Raw genomic sequence first — 24,058 nt, 5'->3', positions numbered from 1 at the left:
AAGCAAAGGAAGAGTTAGAGTGTAGTGCAGCGTTTCATTAAATAACAAATGCATAAATGTTCAATCCATGTACTTACGTAGTATGCTTTTCTGTACAAACCCTGGCTTCATGATTCATTTAGCCAAAAGGGAAATAGGAATCATCTCGTCAATCTAGTAAAATCCTCATACATCCACGTACCCATCATGACATCCAGATTTTATCCATCTACACAAAAGGAAACGCCCTCCCCACTCACTTTACCAACCCGTCCAACACCAAGTGTTATACAAGCCCAACCAAATCCACGCAATCCAAACGACGCTCAACGCAACAATCTCAAAACATCACCCATTCTCGTCTCCTTCCTCTTTCCTCTACCCTCCCTCGCCTTCTCCTGAAACGCCTTCCCAGCCAATTTTCTCTTTTCCCCCTGAATCTCCAACACTCTCTCCTCAATACTTCCCTCCATCACCAATCTCCAAACCTTGCAGTCACGCTTCTGTCCCAGACGATACACACGATCTACAGCTTGATCTTCGATTGCCGGAGCCCACCAGGAATCTGCAAGGATAACCGTATCAGCCGACACTAGATTAAGACCTACGGAACAAACTGCCAAACTGGCGAGGAGGACACGACATTCGGGATCGGATTCGAGGGATTGCATGCCTTTGTCACGTTGTGGGGCGGTCATGGATCCATCGATACGAGCGAATTTGATTCCGGATTGCTCGAGTTGTTTTTGAATGATGTTGAGGAAAGAGGTCCATTGGGAGAAAATGACGACCTTTGAAAGCGGATCATTGTGTGTGACTTTGATGATTTGCATGAGAGCTTCCGTCTTGGAAGATTTTTCATCCGTGTTAATTTCCTCAGCTTCTGCCTTTTCGACGGCGGGGCGAACGAGGCATTCGTTGTTTGCCAAGTCGGCTCGACACATGGGGCATTTGTGTTGCAAGTCGATGGTGCGCTCGATACATTCTTTTCCGAAAACGTGCTTGCAGACCGTGATGACGGGGTCGTGGAGTTCCTCGAGACAGATGGCACATTCTTCATGGTTGTCGATGTTAAGTTGGAGGAGCATCTGTAGGGCAAGTCTATTCTCCTCGTTAAGAATAACAACATCATCTTTCTCAATAGCTTCCATGAGGCTGGTAACTCTGTTCTCGCAAAGTTTCCAATGATTGCATACTTGACGCATACGAAGGAGGATCTCAAGAATGTGAGTGTATGAAATGGTGTTCTTCTTGCGAGATTCTGATTCCTTTTGATATTGTTGAGCCATACCTTGAGCTTGTTTACTATTTTGCTGTCAGCTACTGGCATCAGGATATTTGGTGTTATCACTTACACCAAAGCTTCATAGACTTTTAGTTCATCATCTCTAAACTTGACCTTGTGGACGAACTCTGACAAGTCAGGTAATTTTAGATCGACAAACTTCATATCCTTCTTACGTCGCAAGCACATAGCTCTCATCGTTGTTTGCAAAAGCACTTCCGCATCACGGCTTCCCAATGCCCTAAACGTAAATTAGCATTAGTAGCAATGTGATGCTCCTCCTTTGATTTGCTTGGAGAAATTGAGTGAACACTTACAATGGGCGAGTAAACACTGAGTTAAAGATGTCAAGTTCTTGGAGACCACCACTGACACCTAAGAATTTTAGCATGGAGTAAAAGTCCTTTATAGTATTAACAATTGGTGTTCCTGTTAAAACCCATCGGGAGGTTGCAGTGATACTCGTTGCTGCAATGGCACTCTTTGTCTTTGGATTACGGATGATGTGACCTTCATCGAGAACAATTCTGCGCCAGTTCATCGAATACAATCCAGAAGAAGTTGGGACTTTCCCTGGAGTCTTCGAGCCACGAGGGAACAATTCTGAGCTGAGAATGCCATATGTAGTGATGACAACATCGTACTGTCCAAATTCATTTGGGGTCATTCCCTTGACCTTGCCATGACTGCCATGGTAAGTTAAGACTTTCAAAGCTTTATCTTCCTTGATGTGTCTTTCCATTTGTTGTGCCCAATTCGACATAACACTAACTGGCGCAACGATTAAAGTTGTACCTGATCCACCTGCAAGAATGAGGGAAATAACCTGCACAGTCTTTCCAAGACCCATATCATCAGCGAGTATACCACCCGAGGCCAACTTCGGAGCTTTATCACAGTAATTGGTTGCGACATTTTGGTAGGTGCCTTTGTGTTTTTTGGAGGCTTTCCAAAGTTGTACCACTTGATCGGATTTGGCATCTGGTAAAACTGGGTTTTCCTTTTCAAGCATCCATGCTAAACCTTGACGTTGATATGGAAGCGAAGTGCATATGAGAGCCTCTGGCTGCTCTACCATAGGCATCTTTGCAAGGGCATCCTCGGGTAGGCCTAACTCCTCAGCCATTTTATCAACTCCTCTTGGGTTGAATCGTTCGCTGTTGGCGACAAAGTGTGCTAGATCAATGACTGGTTGAGGTACTGGCTCTGGTTGACTAGATACACCTCCTTGAGAAGATTTGAAACCCATTTCCTTTCTTTGAGGGGGTGGAACAGGAGCCTTCGGTTGTTTCGGTGCCGCAACATCTCGTTTCTTCAGTGGTAGCCTCTTGGCAGCCAACTCTCTCCCCACTGATATAAAGTTAGCGAAGTGTGACCTTCTTTTTAAGACCTCCAGGAATATACAAGTGTCTAAGGAGATGAAATAACCTACAATCAGCCCTTACAACAGGATCTGCGGGTCCATAAACCTTAAGCAAAATAGGACAATCATATGCTCTCTTCTCCCCGGCAAGAATGCCCTCCATGACAATAGTTTTTGCGTCCTGATCCCATCAGATTAGTCTCCATTTAATCCCAGCTACGCACAAGGTATCGAGAAGCACATACCAAAAACCCCGCCAGCTTAGCCGCCAACTCTCTCGGCAAATGTCCAATTTGTGTTCCCTGAACGTTATTGACTCGAATCGCGTTTGAATCATACTGATTTCCTGGTTCCCTCCTAATCATGACCTGCTCGCCAGGGCTGGCATAGCCATTATAAAATCTAACCCCGACAATCTTTCCATCAATAGCACCAAGACACACCCATCCGAACCCCTCTTCAACTTCTTGACTCAAATCAATATCCTCATCCTCATCACCTTCACCCCATTGATCACGAACAGTCATAGCTTGACTTGAGCTTGAACCACCGAAGCCCCCCGAAGTTCTCGAAAGACCAGCAGTAGGATTAAGTCTTGGCTGTTTTCGCTGCTGAGCACGTGGAACCTCATTCTCTGAATCTGAGTTTGTCAAGTCGACAAACTCAGAAGACGCGTTGCGTTTTCCTAGGTTCGGCATGATTAATCCAAAATACCGGAATATCTTGTACAAAATCACAAATTGGTTGTTGTGCAGGGAACACTTCACGCGTTTGTAAAGTTCAGTTGACCTTCAAGAACATTGGTGAATTAAGTTAATTTACATGGGATGGGAAAACGCCTGAACACGTGATTGCTCTTTTTGTGTCCAATGGACTTGTATGTGCTTTTGTTTGCATGTTTGAAGAGAAGTCTTTCAATGTGCATACCTGTATATGTATTCCGAAAATGCGAGTTGATTCTCTTCTATAAATGAAGTGGTTGTTTCTTAGATCGTTACTATCAAATGCTAACAAGCATTTTCTACCCCAGATAGCCAAGCCTAACGGCCCTCAATCCACAGGCTTTATTCCACACAATTAATAGCTAGCTAGCACGGCTTTAGCTCTGGGTAGAACTAAACTCATCCTACCAGTTAAAACATTTCGAGCAATCTAGCAAGATATTGCTCTATATTTCAGCCTCAGAAGTTGATCCTCTCGTTGAATCTTCTTGTTCTTGTTCCTGTTTACCCTATGCCCTTTCAGGAATTTGATGCAGCGTACCGTCATTATCAAAAAATCAAGCTCTTATCCCTGTTCTACCTACCTATCTATCCATTTAATAGGATCCAACAGATACATAGACGGTGATCCCAACATGAATACTGACAAGATGATGATTTTCTACTAATTAGTTTTCCTGTAATATTCCTTTGGAGAGTGATTTTATTATATATTCAAAAGTTTCAGCTATATCATATGTGAGTTATTTGAAATTCAGTGTATTGTTTTATTTCCCAAGTAGTGATATCGTTCTGTACATAATTCCCTTCCTCAACGGCGAGTGTTAGACATTGACAATCAACCAGCTAGCTGCTGGAAATTTCTATGTTAAGATGATTCGGGAAAGATTAGTGTTGTTTTTGATCAACATTTTCTGTATGTAATCTTACATCGAAATTATTTTCAAGTATGCAATTATGAAATCCTAAAGCTAATCATATCAAAGGTCCACCTGTGACAGTTATGGCCGTAAGTCACCTATCTCTATTTCTCCTTTAACTTCCTGATCCCCAAATCCCCAGACTAACCCCTTCACAGGTCGCTGGCATCGGCGCCGACTGTCTCCTCAACACAATTCTCTTCATGCTCGGAGTCATTCCCGGCCACATCCATGGTTTCTACATAACCTGCACTTATTTCTCGCGCAGGAAGAAGGTGCGTAAGGGTCAATATCCTGGCGGCCCCAAAATGGGTATCTACAGTGAGAGGGTTTGGTATGGGGGTGCGAGTGCGAAAAGGGTGGATGAGTTGTGGGAGAAGAGAGAGGATGAGAGATTAGAAAAATCGGATAGAGATGAAGAGAAGAGGACGGGCAGGAGGAAGGCTGGGGATAGGAGGGGTGTTGGAAGAAGAAATGAGGTGATGAGAATGCACAGTGATATAGGAGCGATGAGAGTGCATTGAATGCAGGCACAGGGGGCGGGAGAAGAGTGAGGAGGAACAAATCGATGAAGGCATCGTTAGAGAATTATATCCAAACGAGTTGGGAATTGTGCTCACTTGAGCACAAAAGAACATAGAGGCCTTGCAATGGGCGAATAGACTAGAGCCGATAAACACACTGTATACAAGACCTGCTTATAATCTAATAACCTCGTTTATTCTTATCCTTTCAATACCATATAATAAAACAATAATTTGTTTACAAAGGTGCTTCTACCACTCGAAATATCCTCAATATCGTGTGAAAAAGCCGGAGCTCAAGAACAAAAAGTGTTATACGCCAATATCCCAAATCCCTCAAATAATCCTAAAAAATCCGCAAAAAGGTATCGTCGCAAATCGTCGAAGTGCACATCGGCAGCCAGAACAACCATTCATTTATCATTAATATTATCGAAGCCATAGATCGGTCTTCCTTGTCGTCGAAGGGCCCAGATCACCTAGCGCGCCATTATCAGCTTTAACTCATCACCAACCACCTCAATCAGAGAATATCTAACTCACATCGTTGGCCGTGACCGTCTTGCGCTTTGAGTGTTCGACAATAGCAACGCAATCGCGTAGAACCTGTAAGGTATTAAGAACGGCGATCTAGATATTGCAAGGAATAACGAACCTCATTTAGACGCGCTTTAATGGCTTCACGGACGTCGTGGTAAATCAGAGCCGAGATACGTTTGACTCCACCTCTTCGAGCAAGACGACTGTGGCATATGATTAGTTCGCATCTTTAGCCTTATCGCGGAAGTCCCCACCGAATATCACCTTTGGTGATACCATTGATGTTATCTTTCAGAACCTTGCTAAGATCAGAAACATGTTAGCAGTTTGTCTATCGCATGTGTGTGTATGTTGTACAATTCTCGGTGTAATTGACAAGTATAAAACAACTTCAGAAATTGAAAGCATTCAAAAAAATAGAGATCTAAGGAGGAGCCTTACCGGTGTCTTCTCAAACGAGGACCTCCAATACCTCGAGCACCTGGGCCTTTTCCTTTTCCTCCACCTCCATAGCTACTGGAAACAACAGTTTTGCCCGACATAGAGTGTTGTCCCTTTCTTTGGTAGGGTGGAGAAAAAGGTTGCGGTGCCATATTGTTACAGCTAAGATAATGTACATGTAGCTTTCTAATAGGTGTGAGACAAGTTTATTTGAAAGTTGAAAGAGTGAGATGTGAAGTCGAACGCGGCTTGGAAAGCGGGGAGAAAAACGAAGTCACGAGACTTGGACAGTAGCGCGTTTTTGCTTTTCCCTTTGGGGCATCACAATGTTATCATCCCAAAACGTAAAAGTAAAAAGGATCTATTGATATCCAAGTCTTCTAAAGAGACTCTATAACTCCATTAGGTATCTCCGGGCCTCAAAATATATATGTACTAACCCAAAGCATCCGTACTGTCTCCTAATTCTACTGACGCCCGCAAAGAGAAGAACTACGAAACAAAATCATCAATTCCATGAATTCAGTCCCCATGTATCATTCAGAAATGAAGGTTGCTTCAGTATATAGAGTCCCTTCCTCTGTGATTTCTTCGTCACCAATCTTCAATACCAAGGTGGTTGGTTTGTTACGCGGGCAGTACTACAACTTTTGTTAGAATCAAGAAAGTTCCTTGGAAACGCGTATAACATACCTGATAGATATATGGTCTTGTTCCAGCTACATTGCCCACGATTTTCTTTACAAAACCAGGTACTTCAGCCATAACATCAACTCTATCGAGCCTCTCCTCGAGGTCAGTCTCGATCAACCCAGAAACAGATTTGCCATCTTTTGTCTTCCCATTCCAATCGAATTTGACAGCCTCTGGTTCTGGCCAGCCAGCATTCTGATCATTCCTGACCTTGGTATGCTTTGCAGTATTTCCTGCACCAGCACATATTATTTCACCGTCCTTGACTATGCCACCGACGCTAACAACCGTAGAACCATATGCTGGAGGGGTCGTGTATTCCATCATTATGGCCGAAAATTGTGGACCTTGATAATTAACAAAATTCCACTTGGCGGCAGCATGATGTGGTTTCATTCCTTGGAGCGCATGTATGAATAATGCTTTACCCTTAAAGTCTATTGACCCATCTTTGGTTATAATAGATCCTTTGGTGATAGTCCGTGGCCAAAATGCATGCCGCATTGAACCCCAAGGAGCCTTTGGATCTGTTCCATAATATGATTTGCCATCTTTCCCGACATGGAAGCCTGGAGCAACTCGGGTTACTGTAAGGTTGACAATAGATGCTTCATTCGCCATAGATTTGATGGTATATTCAGTGCCGTCCTCAGAAAGATCAATAGCCACATCGTCTGCGTAGTAGCAGGTTTTATCATTGCTGAATTCGACGTTACTGAGTTGATTGGAGCTCCATAGATTAGGCTTCGAGCTGCCTTTTGGGTAGGAGATTTTGCAGTTGAACTGGGAAGTCGTCCGTACACCACTTTCTATAGTATCAGCATCTCTTGTTCACTTGGGAAGAAGCATAATTCATACATGACATTACTATGTATGATTTGTGCCATAGCAATATGTCCATTATCAGCCATAATATAGAAAGTTTGAGTCTCTACGCTCGTTGAATCCATAGCGACCCATTTCATATCTTCCCTCGAAAGTTCTGTGTAAGGCGTGGTATCTGCTTGCTTGCCAACCGGTATAATTGCAGAAGGTCCGTAAATTGGCTCTGCCGTGCCGGTAGCATTGGCCATTTGCTTTTTCGCCCAGTTCATCATCTTGAAGAGTTGTTTAGTTGTATTTTGGGAAGGTTGAATGTTTACTTCTAACTTTTATCTTTCAGAGGGATACATATCCTTCAAGTACCAAACTTACCCCTCATCGTCTAGTTCCTGCCTAGAGTGCACTTCATACATTATTATCACGTGTAGACTCCCTCTTCCATAGTTTTTGAAGGGATTATTCTTGCTGTTGTTTGGGAAGAATGTCTATGTGTGTAAAAATGACGTATTAAAGTAAAAGGCATTGTGCTGCATAATTTTAGAGAGATCAATAATGGGTTACCTAGTTTGTATTTGAGTAATTGTTTAGTTGTTTTCGGCATGTGGATTTCCTAAAGTTTGGGGTAACCTTGAAAGGCTGGGTCCTTGGCCGAAAGATCCATGCTGCTTTTTAAAACCTTATCGACAAGGCGACAGATGCGAGACTAAAATTTTGATATGATAAATTGACATCAAAGGCTTTCATTACCAAGGCAAATTTCACTATCAGCACCTCAATTGAAATGTCGAAAGCACGCGCCGCTTCAGATGTGATAGTAAAGCTCATAGTAGGAGCAGGACAAGCCAGTCCTAGTCCTCCGGTTGGTCCTGCGCTGGGAAGTAAAGGTGTCAAGTCAATGGACTTCTGCAAGGTACGCATATCTCCTCCAGCTTGGACAGTACCAGAATTTGTTGCCGACTCAAGTACATATACTTTAAAAATACAATACTTGTCTTCTCCAGTCGATCAGTTAGTCTAATGTTTGTAACAGGAATTCAATGCAAGAACCTCCCATATGAATCCAGGTACTCCAGTTCCGGCGAGAGTCACAGTGCGACCAGATCGATCATTCCATTTCGAATTACGCACACCATCAACATCATGGCTACTTCTCAGCGCGGCAGGTGTTGAGACGGTGAAGGGAAAGCTAAAGGGAGCACCAGATTCGACAACGATTGTGGGTACTGTGAGTCTGAAGCACATCTACGAAATTGCCAAAATAAAACAATCGGAACTGCGACTATCAGGTTTATCTTTGGAGGGGCTTTGCAAATCAGTAATTGCCCAGGCAAAAACTATTGGGGTCAAAGTGGTCGCATGAATGGGCGAAGTTGTCGATCAGGCCGATTTGAACAAGCTGGGTCAATTTTACATGTGATATCATTGCGGACGGCGTTGGAATGCGTGTGTATACTATTTCACACTATCTCTAGAGGAAAGACTGAGGTTATATGGTGTAACAAGAACGATAATCATGACGGTTGAATGTTTGAGACCGTTTCGACTAGGAGATGATTTTTTCGTCAATGACAACTGATTGTTTCGACCTAGAGCGAATCTAACGGTATGTTCAGAGAAAATCATTAGTCAGTACAACCTCTTCGATAATCGCACACTTGGCAGACTTGTGTCATTCCGCCCCTAGAGTAAACCTGCGCTTCAAAATACTTGATTGGGCAAAGAACAAGAAATACCTAGTACGGATGCCTCTGGAGATCTCGGCCCAATATGGAATGAAATATCTTGTCCTGAAAAATCCGACAGACTCCGATTTGTGCAAGCTGACCCAATCACGTGTGACTTTTGTTCAATCCCTTCTAGAACCTTTCAGCAATTGTGGCAGCGAGATCGGGATTTCAGGGGTCATCCTCGGTAGAATTCGGTATCAGGAGTCAGGACTCAGGAGGCTTTCCTGGCAGTGGAGTTCTAGAAGACGCCTAGAAGATTCATGTCCCCCGCTGTCAACACCAACACAACCTTAATAAGTGTCAGCAAATGCAGGAAGATCTACAACCAATTTCTTCCCCCCAAAGTAACGATGACCCACTCATGGACCATGCTCAGCATTGAATGTACTGGGAAATGATACTCGAGTACGAACGATATCATGTTGTACAAGCAAGTAGGTAAACTCGACATGCATAAATCTTGTACTTGCTGAGCTGCTGTACAAGATGGATACATTTGGCGGTATGGGTATGAGACTTCTGATTTGAGAGACTTGGAATGGAGATAACTTTCCCCATTGTTTTAAAATTGTTGGTTCCAGTAACTTAAGCATATACCTGGTTCGCCGTAATATGTTTGTCGAATAAAAATGTCAATAATACGAATGGGTGTCCCATTTTCTAATGAGCTTTGTAAGGCGGTTTTAACTACAGAACAACAGCCAGCCACATGGACTGAAGTGTACGTGTGCGCCTCTCGGTATGTTCAGTTCAATTCTAGGTCAGGCTTGAACATTTGCTGCATCTATTTATTTTTATCTTGCCTCTTTCAAGAGTTCGATCCACTTCTCCATAATGGCTAACATAGTCCGTAAAATTGTGATTGAGAACTTTAATTTGATTCGTTGGAGAATGAAAAATGTATGAAAAACATTGGCCTTATCACATTAATATATATTAAATGAAGCCTATATCCGACGGAGTAAGAATTTCTTGAAGCGGCGGCGACTCACCGGTTTTATAAAGAACAAAAAGAGAGAAAGAGATGAGTGAGGAGTCTCGTTTATTACTAATCTATGTAATCTAAAATACAAGTCTTGTTGTAATCTTATTAATAATTAGGTAGGTAGGTATCTTTCGAACTGGAACATTGGATTTTCTCTTGATGAATCATTCATTACTTGTGAACAGTGAAATCAAATCAAATCTATCTCATCCATCCTTTTGCATCATCTTAAATATATAAATATATCTAGGTAGATATACCTTTTATATCTCGTGCATAACCAAGAGCTACCAAGGATAAGGTTTATCCGTTACAGTTACTCGACCGCATATTTTACATTTTACGCTACATAGATCGGAAGGAAAAATAATAAATATCGTCACACTACAGTTATCAATCATATTTTTATATCAAAGGCCGAACCGATGCAAATCTGGCTATTGCGCTTTACCTACTTTGTTTTCTCTGCCCTTTTAGCTTTGCCCTCATCGAGTCGAGTACTACCCAATTAAGACTTTCCCTAGTACTTGACTACATACGTCTAGGGTTCATTCATTCAAGGTTCATTTTCATACCCCGTCATACCATTCCACCGAAATCCTTCCTCCACTCACGTTTTGTTACTACCACTCTACTACTCTACCACCCACCTACCACTCTTCCACTCTACCACTGAAAATCCCAACCATCCGGAGTTGGCGTCTTACTACTTTGGTTCCTTGACCTTCCGTTCATACCAGTACATTTCTTGGTTGTGCAGAGTACACGATGATCTAATCGGATCAATTGAAGTATTCTTTTCCTAGAATCTTCAAATCATCAAACACTTCCAGAAAATTAGAAAACTCAACCACAGTACATAGTACATACACATACATACCTACTTGTACAATTCATTCCTCCATTTACATTTGCTCTAACATTTCACTTTGATGATTACCATCAAATTCACCGATTGGCACAAGACTTATCATCTCGGCTTCTTTTTCCGTTTAGTTTAGTTTCCTCCAGCACTTATATCCGCTTTTGACTCAAGAGAAACGCTCCGAGAGCCCCACCATCAAACCTCCAAATTCTCCTTTCAGATTCAACTTTCTCACTTCAACCTGCCCCGACTTTCGTGTGTGAAGGCTCCGGAGGTCTATCCTCGACCACAGTGCAATTGCTACAATAACCTATAGCTCATCGCCCACACTATGGCTACACCTCAAGAATTACCATCGTCGACTCAACCGGCCCCGCTTGGTGAGTTTCAGCGCTTACTTCTGCTGTCCTTGACCCAATCACGACACCGTCTCACTATACATTCGAAAGAGAAGGCTAACAATCTTCTCCAGCAGGGCCCGCAGGTTCCGTTCCATTCAAATTGGACGGTAAATCCTCCACTGAAGGTTTTCCCCAAGTCCGGTTCGCCGCGGCCAACGAGCAAATAGCACCGAATGAAGGCTTCTCTGGTCTATGTGATGACAAGGCTGCACAAGAGGATTCAAATAAGGAACAGTCAGATTTAGATCAGTTATCGAAAACTCTTCACGGAACGCATTTGCAAGAACGTCGCATGAGCCACTTTGCATTCGAGCCTGTGTCTCTACCAGCTTCGAGAGTACGTCATTCCCAGTTGCAATATCCTGTATCTTTTCGAGTTTCCTAGGGTACTTTGTGATGCTAGCCTGAAGTATCGAGCTCTGCAAAAATGGAAAATTTGGCAGATCCACGGGCTAGATCTAGTAGTCTTTATGCATAAGAACCACAATCTGGAGTTCTGTCCCCACTTGCAGCTCTCTGAGATCTCTGCAAGGGATACGCATAATGAGGCCCACAACAGTGCATATTGGTGTTCCTATAAATTTGACCTTAAATCCGGGGTTCTGCTTGTTTCCCACTGACTCGTTGTATTTTAGATACCCTCAACTGAAGAGAACTCTCGAGAGGCTAGCCGATATAACACGCACAATTCCTCGACTCGACCTTCTCCACATCAAAGTCCTCAAACATCATCCATGCATTCTCCGCCCATAACTCCCGCGGCCACAAGATCGAGGGATGCCCCAATTGAAGCCGCAAAGGGACCTTCCCTCCAAAATGCGGCAGTCGAAGGAGATCCGGCGGCTGTGACTCCTCAGATTTCACCACCTGGAACTTCACCATCAACTACAAATGCCGATGCATCTCGACCTGGATCTTCCGGACAAATGGTGGCTACTTCTAGTCACTTGACCGAGACAGCGCCATCCAAGCCGCACCATACCTTTTCAATCGGCCCTACTGCAAACGACTCATCTGTTCCTGTATCTCGAGAACCTAGCCCATTGCGTTCTGCTGCTGCATCGACTTATAGCAGACCCTTTACACCTGCTGGAGATTTAGACGATCCTTACGCCGCATCTAGAAGAGTTCCGCAACCGAAGAACGCCGAGGCTATTGAGTCAAGATTCAGATTTACTGCGATAGGTGCAAAGAACCGACAATCTCCAGCCTCATCCACGACTAGCTTGCCTAGATCATCTAGAAGTGCGACAGATGTGGTGAAGGCGCCAGCGCAAGTTGTGGAGAAACGTCATACTGGTTTATTTGGTCATAAGAACCATTTAACGGGCGCCCACGATGAAAGTGCATCAACAATTCACAAGGCCCACGGCTCTATGTCAGAGCTTAAGCGATTCTTGAAAATTGGTCATCACAAAGGCAAGCGTGCTGGTTCTCCAACACCATCCGCTAAATCTGGTAATTCAGTAAATAAGACTCCACCATATGGCAAGGGTCATCAACTTCCATTTGGTGAAGATCACGGGTTAACTTCGAAATATGGAAAGTTTGGAAAAGTCCTCGGAGCTGGAGCTGGAGGCTCTGTACGTTTGATGAAACGAAGCAGTGATGGTAAAACATTTGCCGTGAAAGAATTCCGTGCCAGACATTCATACGAATCAGAAAAGGAATACACGAAGAAAGTGACCGCCGAATTTTGTATCGGATCGACTTTACATCATGGGAACATCATCGAAACATTAGACATTGTACAGGAGAAGGGAAAATGGTACGAGGTTATGGAGTATGCGCCTTACGACCTATTCGCCGTTGTCATGACTGGGAAAATGTCGAGAGAGGAGGTCACCTGCTCTTTTCTCCAGATTCTAAGTGGTGTTACATACTTGCACAGTATGGGCTTAGCTCATCGCGATCTGAAACTCGATAACGTGGTGGTGAACCAATATGGAATCATGAAAATCATCGATTTTGGTAGTGCTAGCGTATTCTTATATCCCTTTGAAGGAGACATCACGCTGTCTAGTGGTACGTTACCTAAAACTGAAACTTTTATCGTCAATTGTGCTAATATACTTGCCGTAGGTATTGTTGGTTCCGATCCTTATCTTGCTCCAGAGGTTTATGACGAGAAAAGATATGATCCTCAGCCAGCTGATATCTGGTCTCTCGCAATCATTTTCTGTTGCATGTCTTTACGTCGTTTTCCATGGAAAATGCCTAGAATAACAGATAATTCATACAAGTTATTTGCATCTCCTCCATCACCAGGAGCAGAAATGCATGATGGAGAGGTCATACCATCTACAAAGCAGTCTGATTCTGATGCTAACCAGTCGAAAAACGGTCCCAACGGTTCCACCACTTCAGTTCCTTCCATGCTCAATTTAATTGATTCTATTGAAGGAAAGAAGCCTCCTGAGCCTCCTAAGCCAGAAGTGATCAAAGGACCGTGGAGACTACTCCGCCTTTTACCAAGAGAGAGTAGGAAGATTATCGGACTCATGTTGAAGCTGGATCCAAAAAAGAGAGCTACAATGGCACAGATACTAGACGATCCCTGGGTGAGGGATACAGTGATATGTCGTCAAGATTCTGATGGCAACCCAATATCAGCTCCAGGTCATGTACACACCCTCGAGCCACCATCACCACAACCTTCTACCAAATAACGATTTTCACGTAGCGTTGGATGACTCTCGGTTTGCATAGTCAGTGTTGGGATTAGGAGGCGTTTTTGGGGTTGGTTTACATAGGTTGGTTTATATCGATAGCACTAGATTACAGTGCATTTCATACGGCTCGTTTAAATAGTGGAGGAATTGTAGTAGATTGTATATCCCTAGGGTTTCTTGGAGGTTTATATTATTTCGATACTAGATACATACCTCGGGGTGGTTTTAGATAGTGGTGACCTTGGGTCGTTTTTATGACATCAATGTCGATTTTAATAGAAGCATACGCTATATATATCTTTCAATTTCGATTGTATTGTAATTTACTCTAAACATTCCTTTGTGAGAATCTAAAATGATGACCCGATGGGTAGCGGAGAGGTAGTGTATTATAGTTTATGTATTCTTACTTTTTTTCAGTATAAGATTTGAATCATGAATCATGAATCCTTATATTTCCATTTCAGCGATCCATAATTCTCGGATCTGGAAAAGGGAGGGAAGGAAATGAAAGGAAGGGCGGGGAAGGAGGGGTGGCAGGGGAAAAGAAAGTATTTTATGAATTCATACTTTAAGGATACGGCTAATAGGCACATCATATCATATCACCATTTATTGTATGAGGGTTTGGAATACTGAAATGCATTGTAAGGTATTGGAAGATATATGTGTACAAAATAGAATTGAATAGAAGTGGTAATCTTCAGTGTGGTAACATCGAATCCCGTTCGATACTTTCCTTTAGCTCCTTGGCTTGCCTTGCTATTCTTTTCTGCTGTTTAATGCTACATAGGAAAGTTTCTTCGTGATGAGTGAGTATATGAATGATTGATTGCTTCGTCTTTGATCAACAAGGACGTTGCTATCATATCATATCATATTTCATATCGTATTTACCAGTTCCAAAGTTCACGTCATGTCTTAATACTGCACTCTCTGTCCCACTATCATCCTATCCACCGATGTTCTTCTTCCAAACCACCCATCATTTATCCACAAACCCCAAAATTCCCCTGACATCCCGTACCGCAATAATCCCCACTACTACCACAATACCCAGCCTGACTACAACACTCACCCAAAGAACTCCCCCTACAAGTTTGACCCTCCCCACCCCCACAACTCCCATCCACACTAACCTTCAAGCTACCCGCACTAACTACCGTCGAACCCGCCGCATAAACACCCCCCGTCTGTTCCACCGCCGGAGCAATCGTAGCCACCATGGTCGGCGCCATCGCCGTCGTCCCCGTCATCTTCGCAAGCACAGGCGGTCCATTAAAATTCCCCTCCTGACACCCCTCCTGAATCGCCTTACAATGTGTCTCCCAATCCCTACATCCTTTATCACCTGTCGGCGGCGCACTATCATAACACACGGTCGTCTGATTCCAACAATCAGAGCTCGCATTCCAACAACCCTGCTCGGTCGTGTAAGTAGTGACTTCGACGCCCCACCAATTGGCATTCGTGAGCACGGCGTCTGGAGGGAGGAGTCCTTCGTTTTGTGTCTGTTTTGCGGAGAATTTGACTGCCTTTTTACCGGTGATGCTGTCGGTGACGGAAATACCAGGTTGGTAGGGGGCTGGGCCGGGCATGGTGTATGGTGTTGGTGGGGGGTTCCAGATGTTGTAGAGAACGGATGGGTCGCTGATATTGACGTATCCGGGGATACTTACTGTAGCTTTCGGGACGGATGTTTCGGCGGAATTTAGATAGATTTGTGCACAGCCGACGTAGAACTGAGGATTGGGGGGCGTCTTATCGGCCTGGTGGAGGGCGAGAAGTTCGGGTCGCGCGAGATAGTAACCGCCTGCTAGATCGCTGGGGATATTGACGGAAAGGTACCCGTTGTTTTGGATGAGCTTTTCCGTGCACCATTTTTTAGTATTGTTGTCGTAGCCTTCGTCCCAGATTTTGAACCAGTCTATGGAGAAAATTAGTTTTACTCAGAAATGGAAATAAAAAACGTTGAGTTATTCATCTTAAGGCTTTAAGTCTTTGAAATACAACACTCACCAGGACCAACAGCCGTATCATTAATAGCAGAAGCCACCCGTTTCATATAAACAGCACAAGGCCCCTTATGATTAGGATCAATTGCACCCTCCTTCGAACCATCCGCATATTCTCTAAACAAAAAACTCAATTTCGCCGTCTGATTAACAGAACAGACTCGATCGACTCCCTTTGTACCATTGAATCCTATATTCATTAGCATAAACATAAACATATCCACATATCTCGATCTAATATGATAACATACCACAAGCCATAGAATCGCTATCCAAATCATTGATAGGGAATGTAGCCGTGCTGGGATCCGAAGGCATACGAACACATGTTCCATCGCCCTGCGATACATCGTTTACAAAAAGTGTCGTGAAGACTGTATGAGCAGCCACGAGCTGAGAAGTGGAAAATGCCACCAGGGCAAGTTTGAAAAGAGAGAGATGCATTTGTATTTTCTTCGAAAGATCGATTTCAGGAAAGAATGTGTATGTAAATATGTATGTATGTATGTATGTATGTAAATGGTTTTTGTAATTCTATATCGGGCGTTGCGAAAGTATGTGGAGGGAGGGAGGTACGAGAAAATAATTGCAAAGAAGAGGTTTCTTATCCAAAGAAACAAAAGAGTGTGTTTGTGAATGAATGAATGAATGAATGAAAAGAAAACAGAATCGTAATGATTCAAAAGATTGTACTTAATAAAAAAAGGAAGGGGATTGATTGTATGTGTTATTGTCTAGAATCTTAGTTGTTTAAATTGTTTTCCATATGATCGTATCGGTATGACAAGCTTTTCGTCTATGAATCTTTGAATCTCCTATTCACTACAACATTCACAATAAGTAATTTAGTATTCAAGGTCCTTGTACGTCTCTTGTACGAGTATATAAGAAATTACTTTTATTTTGTGCTTGTGTTTCGATTCAAAGACAAACCAAACTGCTGGTCTGCTAAAAGAAAATTTATATTACCTGGGTATACAATGCACAATGCACATCAATCCTATAATCCAACCTACAAAAAGACCGGTGGAATGGTCTCGACATGAGAGAGTTAACCTGGTCAAAGGCGCAGCTGGAGGAGTACTCATCAGTATCAGTGTGACGATATTATTTATTGGTCCTCCGCTTCCTTGAGAAATTGACCAGGGCGTTAAAAACATTTTCGTTTGGTTTCAGAAAGCGGCCCCTTTTTTTTGGTCTGAGAAACAACCGCCAATAAAATCGTTCATCGCGTAACTAAACATATAAATGACTATGGTATTTTTACAGCGATACTAAATTGATATGCGCCTTTGCAGCTCTCCCAGGGGTTTCTTTCGCCCTATCGCCTGCTTATTGTAAATTAATGCAAAAGAAACGGTATCGTAGGCTGAACTCTGAAACAAGCACAACATAAAGTTTCCGATGTAAATACAATCCCTTGGATCGCGATCAAATTTTACCCCGGAAACACTTTGATATTTGAGGAGAAGAGATTCATTTAAATTCATGCACAGCAATCCACCGGCTGAGATTCAAGGTATACAAAAAATGGTTTCCTTGAGCCCCTTAGTATTAGGCCAGCCTTCGACATGTCCTCTCAACACCTTTCACTAGATATCTTTTGTCCTTTTGCCCGCTATGCTCGATTTTATACATCTATGGTACACCCTCCGTCAAGTCGTAATATCGTTAAAGCATTTATTCGTTAATTTTTGCAAGGATACTGTAGTTCTCATCAGTAACTTGCCGCAGACCAGAGGAATGTGCGAGGGGTAGAGCTTACTCATGGTCTCTGAACAAAGTGTATTCTTCTTCTCCGACCTTAACTGGTGATCCTCCGTACTATTTCTAGTCAGTAACGGCTCATCCCATATGTACCACAACTTCCGAAATCAGCTGTTCCTAATCCATGCTGCAGTCATCCACCTCATCTGCAAGAGCTGCAAGCAAGCATCACTGAGTAGTCCTCCACCGCATCCAGCACAAACCAATGTAGCTTACCTGAGGAATCAAAACTTTGTCACCAGCCTGAACACCGCAGCTAACTCTCTTTCCATCCTTATCCAAACCTCCTGGCCCGACAGCCAAAACTCTAGCCTCGTTGAGCTCCTTCACACTGGACTCTGGGAGGTAGATACCGGCAGCGGTTCTGGTCTCTGCCTTAATTCTCTGGACCAAGACACGGTCAAGGAGAGGAGCGAGAGATTTGATTGACTTGAGAGCGGTAGACTGTAATATCAATATTTATTAGCAGATGTAATAATGGGAAGCTAAAATGCATGGAGATTTTTATAAGAATCGAAACGGCCTCGCAACATTGGGGTCATCGCCGCATAATGGAGCAATAAAGCTTACTCACCATCTTGAGCGTTTTATCTTGAGGATTATTGAGGTTTGCGTGAAAGATAATGTGCAGAAAGATGTTTAGAATATATCAAAGAATTGAAGCTCAGAGGATTGGGTGTGGAGAAAATAATTTGTACCTGTCGGAGTTCTCGAATCTTCTTTAACCGAACATCGGCTATTGATCAAGACACCCAGTTACATAATACTACCTACAGAAGGTGCATTCTTCCACAGCAGCAGCGACATTGTGAGATCTTATCAGAAAATCATTGACTACCTACATGAATACTGGTTGTTGCATTTCTGGGCTAATAACTACAAACAACATCAACCACCTACCTAGGTAAATACTCTCTCAGTCCAATAACCTGTATTTTCATCTGATCCCCAAATAGAGGATCACCAGTGATCGAATAATAGAAGCGATTTGCACGATAGCTTGCCAATTCCAACAGGGTCTGGTAGGTGTTTGTTGCTTGTGATGCCCAGTCCAGGTTCAATATGTACTCGAGTGATACTCTGTATAATTCACTGAAATTCCTATTATTTTAGTGGTGGCGTGCCCGCCCTACTCTAGTCCTAGCGCAGCGGCCGCATTAACCTATGCCCCACGATTTTGAACTTCCCCTCCAAATTTTTGAAAGTTTATAGTATCTCCTCACAACATCATCATTTTCTAGCCATGGCTTACGATACGTGGATTTCGAGGCCCATTTGGTCTTATGAAATTGATGGTAAGATACGTACTTCCTAATATGAATTGGGCAAATATTAATTAGTGTCAATATAGAGATTGTCGCATTATGGCATCTTCATCGCATTCCAATTATTCTTACGACGGCCACCATCCTCATACTCGTTAGAATAACACTTCGGCCGCGAGCTTCAAGAGAGAAACTATCTGCATCGCCATTACCCGCTTCGCCTATTCTACCTGCAGTAAAAGAAAAGATATCTCCGCCGGTAATTGAGGAAAAGAAAACGAATGGTGTAAAAGCCCCACGAAGAATAGTTGGAGGTGTCAAGAAGCGCAAACCTTCAGAGGAGAACCTGCAAACTAGCCCTGAAAAGATTCAAATTTTAGTTTTTTTCTCTTCATTGACTGGTACGACCGAAAGAACCGCAAGCTCTTTCGTGGAGCAAATTACAGGCGACATACGCGAAAGCGGATTTGGAGGAGAAGCACCAATTAAATATCTTGATCCTGAGCTACTCGACCTTTCATACATCGACTATGATGATTATTTCATCAATCCACCAAAGGGTGAACCTAGGACAAGCTACTTTTATCTAGTACTTATCCCTAGTTATAACATCGATACTGTGTTGGACAATTTCCTAGAACATTTACAAGAAACGCATAATGATTTTAGAATTGATACCGCGCCATTATCGCCCTTGGTAGGGTATTCAGTGTTTGGATTTGGGGATAGAGAGGGTTGGCCAACAGAGGAAGAGGGATTTTGTTCGCAGGCTAAGGATGTAGATAAATGGTTAGCAAAGTTGACGGGCAAAAAGAGAGCATTTCCTTTGGGAATGGGTGATGCGAAGAAGGATGCGCGAGAGAGATTGACAGAGTGGAGGGAAGGCTTGGTAGATGTGCTGGAACATATTGCAAAGACGGGAAGTTTAGGCGAAGGAGTTGTCGGAAGTGGAGATGCAGTAGAAAGTGATGTGGAGGATATTGAGGATGATGACGGAGAAGTCCTGTTTGATGAACAAAATGTTGCCTCGAGAAAGGTCAAGACGCAGAAGAAGGAGGACAGTTTGAATGACTTGGAGGATATTGGAGGGGTTCTGATTAATACAGAAACCATAGACAATACCGTTGGTGAAGGATCGGAAGAACTCGAGTCAGATTTCACGACGGTCAGATTGAAAAAGGGGAAGGTAAAGACAGCTCCAGTTGTAGCCAAGGAGATGGTTCCAAAAACTTCACCAACATATGCAGCTTTGACAAAGCAAGGCTACTCAATTGTAGGATCGCACTCAGGCGTCAAGATTTGTAGATGGACAAAATCTGCTCTTCGTGGCAGAGGTTCTTGCTATAAATATTCCTTCTATGGCATTGCATCCCATCAATGCATGGAAACTACACCTTCGTTATCATGTTCCAACAAATGTGTCTTCTGCTGGAGACACGGTACGAATCCTGTCGGAACAACCTGGAGATGGAAAGTAGACCCTCCAGAAATGATCTTTGATGGTGTCAAGGCTGGACATTACAAAAAGATCAAGATGATGCGGGGTGTCCCTGGTGTCAGAGCTGAACGTTTTGCGGAAGCAATGCGCATTCGTCACTGTGCTTTAAGTTTGGTCGGCGAACCTATTTTCTACCCACACATCAATGAATTCACCAGCATGCTCCACAAGGAACATATATCCACATTCCTTGTCTGCAATGCACAACATCCAGACCAATTAGCCACTCTTCAGCCGGTTACCCAGCTTTACGTTAGTATTGATGCCTCAAACAAAGATTCTCTTCGTAAAATCGATAGACCTCTCCATCGAGATTTCTGGGAACGATTCCAGCGCTGTCTCGATATCCTTCGGGAACGTCGATTTGAACAACGTACCGTATTCCGTCTTACGCTCGTTAAAGGCTTTAATATCGATGATGAAGCAGAAGGTTACGCCGACCTCGTCGAAAAAGGATTACCTTGTTTCGTTGAAGTCAAAGGTGTTACATATTGTGGAACATCGTCCTCCGCAGGTGCAGGACTCACGATGCAAAACGTACCATTCTACGAAGAGGTTTGCGCTTTTGTTGAAGCTCTTACTGCATCACTCAAAAGAAGAGGATTGGGATATGGTATTGCGGCAGAGCATGCTCACAGTTGCTGTATCTTGATCGCATCTGATAGATTCAACATCGCGGGTAAATGGCACACGAGAATTGACTATAAGAAATTCTTCGAATGTCTAGAAAGTGGAGAGAAGTTCGGCCCAGAGGATTACGTGGGTGATGAAACTCCGGAATGGGCAACATGGGGAAAGGGTGGGTTTGATCCGAGGGATGAGAGAGTATATAGGAAGGGAAAGAACAAGGTTCCTTTACCAGAATCTCAGGGTATGGTTATGGGAGAGGTTCAGGATGGGAATGAGGATACGGTTGCTGGGGATACTCTAGCTTTTTAGATATTGATCAGTTCATCTTATACAATGTTCTTGCTATCGTATAGTACAATAAATATACTTACTATTATATCTCAGACAGAGATCAAAGTAAGCAAACTAATAACAACCTTGAGAATCTCTTTTCCCTTCTTCCTGTTCAACCACCATTCCTATGATTCAATATCACTACTCAAGTAAGATTATCTAATTTAGAGTAAGTATCACTCTGCTTTGTATGTTGATTCTTTCGTGAAGCATTTTCTTGAATTTCTACTTTTTTTTAATAATATTTGGACCTCAACTCTAACTTCAATCATGTATTAATGTATTCTGTATAACGAATGTATGATATAATAAACAAAAGATCTGCAGAGGACAATACTGTTTATTGGTAGAGAACATGAATAAAGCATAAATGTCGTCGATACCTCTATCTGGATCTGAAAACCCAGCAAGAACATTCCATTCCAGCAAGTGTTTAGAAACAGATATTTTCATCCCCGTCTCCCTCTCTCTCACCCCTGACAGATAAAAGCCAGCAAGCTTCTAAATTAGATGATTCATAAGATGGATAACAAATGCATGTGTGTATCCGGATTCCTATCTGCTTTACCCATCCCAAAGACCCTCTCTCAGAGACCGTCTCCTGTATGAAGATTGACAGTACGTCTTGTCTCATATTGATTTGCCCAAACTCCAAGAGTGTAGCCCCATCCATCGTAACAAGCCATATTCGAAACATGCAAAAGTCTGTCCCTCCATCCGTCCCAAACACCAAGTAACCGTAGCACTAACCCACCAGAACCAACCTGGAAACCCACAAAAATTCTACCCTTGAAAAGGAGCGGACTAGGTGAAACTCCATTGACTCAAAATCCATTCCTGTTATCCCCGATTCATAAAATTTCATCCGTAATTCAGTCACCAATAGGTTTATCTAATCAATAGATAGGAAACCGCTCAATTTAGCCCATAGCATTGCCCATAGCATTGCCCATAGCATTTGCACTTGGCTCGGCCTCAGGAGGGGCATTGAATAAATCATCTCTTCGAATCATTACCCGCTCATTACAAATATCGATAAACTGCTCAAACTTGTGAATCACAACATCTTTCTGTCTTAATTGTTCCTTTAGATCTTCTACTTCTCTCTTCCAATCGGCCTTGACTTTCTCCACTTCTGCTTGGGCATTGGCTACCTCAGTTCGAAGTTCGGCGCGGAGCTTTTCTTCGAATGTCATGGGAGGCTTTTTGTAGAAGGTGGGGAGAGACTCCATGGCTGTAGGTTCTACACGAGATGGATCACGCTTGATGGCGGCTCGAGCATTGTAAATATCGCGGGGAAGGAAGCGAATGGTGGGATTTTCGCGATGGAGAATTTCGAGGGTTTCTTTTACGGATACACCTAGGTCATGTATTAGACAACTGTTCATAGACATCTGCGGATAAGATTGATTTACCATTTTCCTCAAGAGCCTTTACAGCGGCAATTGCTTTAGGATCTAATTTTCTAGCTCCTGGATGTTCAGTGGGACTATCGCTCGGGGGATGATTATGTGTGAGGTGTTCTCCATCAATTCGACCTCGTAAAAGCCAAGCAGTCTTATTTTCGAGACCAAAGACACCAAATTCGCAACCACATTTGCGGGATTTGGTCTTGCGTTGCCGCTGTTCACCTGGTACCTTCTCCTTGTTGGTTCCACCACGATCACAAATTAGGAATACTTTCTTTAGCCCTCTATTATCACGTTTAGATCTGCCAATCACAAACGCGTAGCCATGTGTCAAAGCATGTGCTTGTGCCGCTGCAAAAAGCGCTTCAAAAGTTGGGTAACTACCTCCTGGTGGAGCACTAAGCATATCATCAGGAGACACTTCCGGAGCTTCAGTTTGATCGTGTTCATCCGCGGGAGAAAGAAGGGAATTGCTAGGATCTAATTGTTGCTCGAGTGAAAGTTGAGGATCAATCATGGACATATCCTGAGCGGAGCTTGCCGGTGAATCTTGCGGCCTCGCAGATCCGAGGTTCGAATTAGCGGGAGAGGGGTTCATGGAGGGGGGTCGTTGAATGCCAAGACTTTGTCCTTGCAATGCCGGAGATTGTGACTGTCGTTGCTGAGTGCCAAAATCTCGAGCTTGATTCATGGCGGATGGGGGAGTTGGATGAACAGCATGATTGACAGTCATGGATTGATTTTGTGGGGTATGTTGAGGGGCAATATGAATTGCTGCACCCATAGGCGGGGGTCCATTTTGTCTCTGAGGCTGTCGTTGAGGAGTCTGACCATTTGTAGTATTACTCAAAATGCCTTGAGCAATTTGTTGTTCTGCAGATACTCCATTGTTGCCATTTTGTCTTGGTGGAACTGGTTGCTTATTGGCGTATGGGGTGGTGTATGGAGAATTGTGTTGTTGAATTGGTGGACCACGAATACCAGTTGACGTTGGTCTTGGATAAACAATGTTTTGCTGACCAAGATTTTGTTGACCTGGGAATATATGACGTTGTGGGTTTGGTTGTTGATATGGAGTTCTGGTAGGGTCTTGAGGTGGTATAGACATGATGGATACCGGTAAAGCTTGAATCGCTCGTATCGCAAAGTGGTCAACAAAAGTGGTGAATGTATCAATGGAGAAGAACTTCGGAGTGTGGACT

General features: G+C 43.2%; 10 protein-coding genes across 10 annotated transcripts; 4 read left to right on the top strand and 6 right to left on the bottom strand.

The window, feature by feature from the left end:
- Positions 1-305: 305 nt before the first annotated feature.
- Positions 306-3,325, bottom strand: SS1G_08499 (hypothetical protein; the record flags this gene model as incomplete). Its single annotated transcript, XM_001590709.1, has 5 exons — positions 306-1,284; positions 1,335-1,505; positions 1,582-2,614; positions 2,697-2,808; positions 2,873-3,325. 5 exons carry the CDS (start codon positions 3,323-3,325, stop codon positions 306-308), a joined length of 2,748 nt encoding a protein of 915 aa, XP_001590759.1.
- A 1,027-nt stretch (positions 3,326-4,352) lies between these two features.
- SS1G_08498 (hypothetical protein) lies at positions 4,353-4,793 on the top strand (the record flags this gene model as incomplete). Its single annotated transcript, XM_001590708.1, has 2 exons — positions 4,353-4,358; positions 4,428-4,793. 2 exons carry the CDS (start codon positions 4,353-4,355, stop codon positions 4,791-4,793), a joined length of 372 nt encoding a protein of 123 aa, XP_001590758.1.
- Positions 4,794-5,206: 413 nt separating this feature from the next.
- On the bottom strand, positions 5,207-5,926 carry SS1G_08497 (predicted protein; the record flags this gene model as incomplete). Its single annotated transcript, XM_001590707.1, has 5 exons — positions 5,207-5,272; positions 5,337-5,399; positions 5,449-5,536; positions 5,588-5,635; positions 5,775-5,926. 5 exons carry the CDS (start codon positions 5,924-5,926, stop codon positions 5,207-5,209), a joined length of 417 nt encoding a protein of 138 aa, XP_001590757.1.
- Positions 5,927-6,310: 384 nt separating this feature from the next.
- On the bottom strand, positions 6,311-7,564 carry SS1G_08496 (hypothetical protein; the record flags this gene model as incomplete). The annotated part of the gene is made up of 3 exons (XM_001590706.1): positions 6,311-6,415; positions 6,468-7,218; positions 7,326-7,564. 3 exons carry the CDS (start codon positions 7,562-7,564, stop codon positions 6,311-6,313), a joined length of 1,095 nt encoding a protein of 364 aa, XP_001590756.1.
- Positions 7,565-7,841: 277 nt separating this feature from the next.
- On the top strand, positions 7,842-8,649 carry SS1G_08495 (mitochondrial 54S ribosomal protein YmL19; the record flags this gene model as incomplete). Its single annotated transcript, XM_001590705.1, has 3 exons — positions 7,842-7,853; positions 8,026-8,199; positions 8,320-8,649. The coding sequence occupies 3 exons, from the start codon at positions 7,842-7,844 to the stop codon at positions 8,647-8,649; spliced, it is 516 nt and encodes a 171-aa protein (XP_001590755.1).
- A 2,548-nt stretch (positions 8,650-11,197) lies between these two features.
- On the top strand, positions 11,198-13,936 carry SS1G_08494 (hypothetical protein; the record flags this gene model as incomplete). Its single annotated transcript, XM_001590704.1, has 4 exons — positions 11,198-11,246; positions 11,339-11,604; positions 11,903-13,292; positions 13,350-13,936. 4 exons carry the CDS (start codon positions 11,198-11,200, stop codon positions 13,934-13,936), a joined length of 2,292 nt encoding a protein of 763 aa, XP_001590754.1.
- Positions 13,937-14,928: 992 nt separating this feature from the next.
- On the bottom strand, positions 14,929-16,398 carry SS1G_08493 (hypothetical protein; the record flags this gene model as incomplete). Its single annotated transcript, XM_001590703.1, has 3 exons — positions 14,929-15,866; positions 15,959-16,144; positions 16,206-16,398. 3 exons carry the CDS (start codon positions 16,396-16,398, stop codon positions 14,929-14,931), a joined length of 1,317 nt encoding a protein of 438 aa, XP_001590753.1.
- A 1,236-nt stretch (positions 16,399-17,634) lies between these two features.
- SS1G_08492 (hypothetical protein) lies at positions 17,635-18,298 on the bottom strand (the record flags this gene model as incomplete). The annotated part of the gene is made up of 4 exons (XM_001590702.1): positions 17,635-17,659; positions 17,720-17,778; positions 17,938-18,165; positions 18,296-18,298. 4 exons carry the CDS (start codon positions 18,296-18,298, stop codon positions 17,635-17,637), a joined length of 315 nt encoding a protein of 104 aa, XP_001590752.1.
- A 666-nt stretch (positions 18,299-18,964) lies between these two features.
- On the top strand, positions 18,965-21,423 carry SS1G_08491 (hypothetical protein; the record flags this gene model as incomplete). The annotated part of the gene is made up of 2 exons (XM_001590701.1): positions 18,965-19,016; positions 19,073-21,423. 2 exons carry the CDS (start codon positions 18,965-18,967, stop codon positions 21,421-21,423), a joined length of 2,403 nt encoding a protein of 800 aa, XP_001590751.1.
- Positions 21,424-22,367: 944 nt separating this feature from the next.
- Positions 22,368-23,964, bottom strand: SS1G_08490 (hypothetical protein; the record flags this gene model as incomplete). The annotated part of the gene is made up of 2 exons (XM_001590700.1): positions 22,368-22,807; positions 22,863-23,964. The coding sequence occupies 2 exons, from the start codon at positions 23,962-23,964 to the stop codon at positions 22,368-22,370; spliced, it is 1,542 nt and encodes a 513-aa protein (XP_001590750.1).
- Between the last annotated feature and the right edge of the window lie 94 nt (positions 23,965-24,058).

This window comes from Sclerotinia sclerotiorum, genomic scaffold (assembly GCF_000146945.2).
Source record: "Sclerotinia sclerotiorum 1980 UF-70 scaffold_11 genomic scaffold, whole genome shotgun sequence".
NCBI lineage: Eukaryota > Fungi > Ascomycota > Leotiomycetes > Helotiales > Sclerotiniaceae > Sclerotinia > Sclerotinia sclerotiorum.
This window is presented reverse-complemented; position numbering and strand designations above follow the sequence as displayed.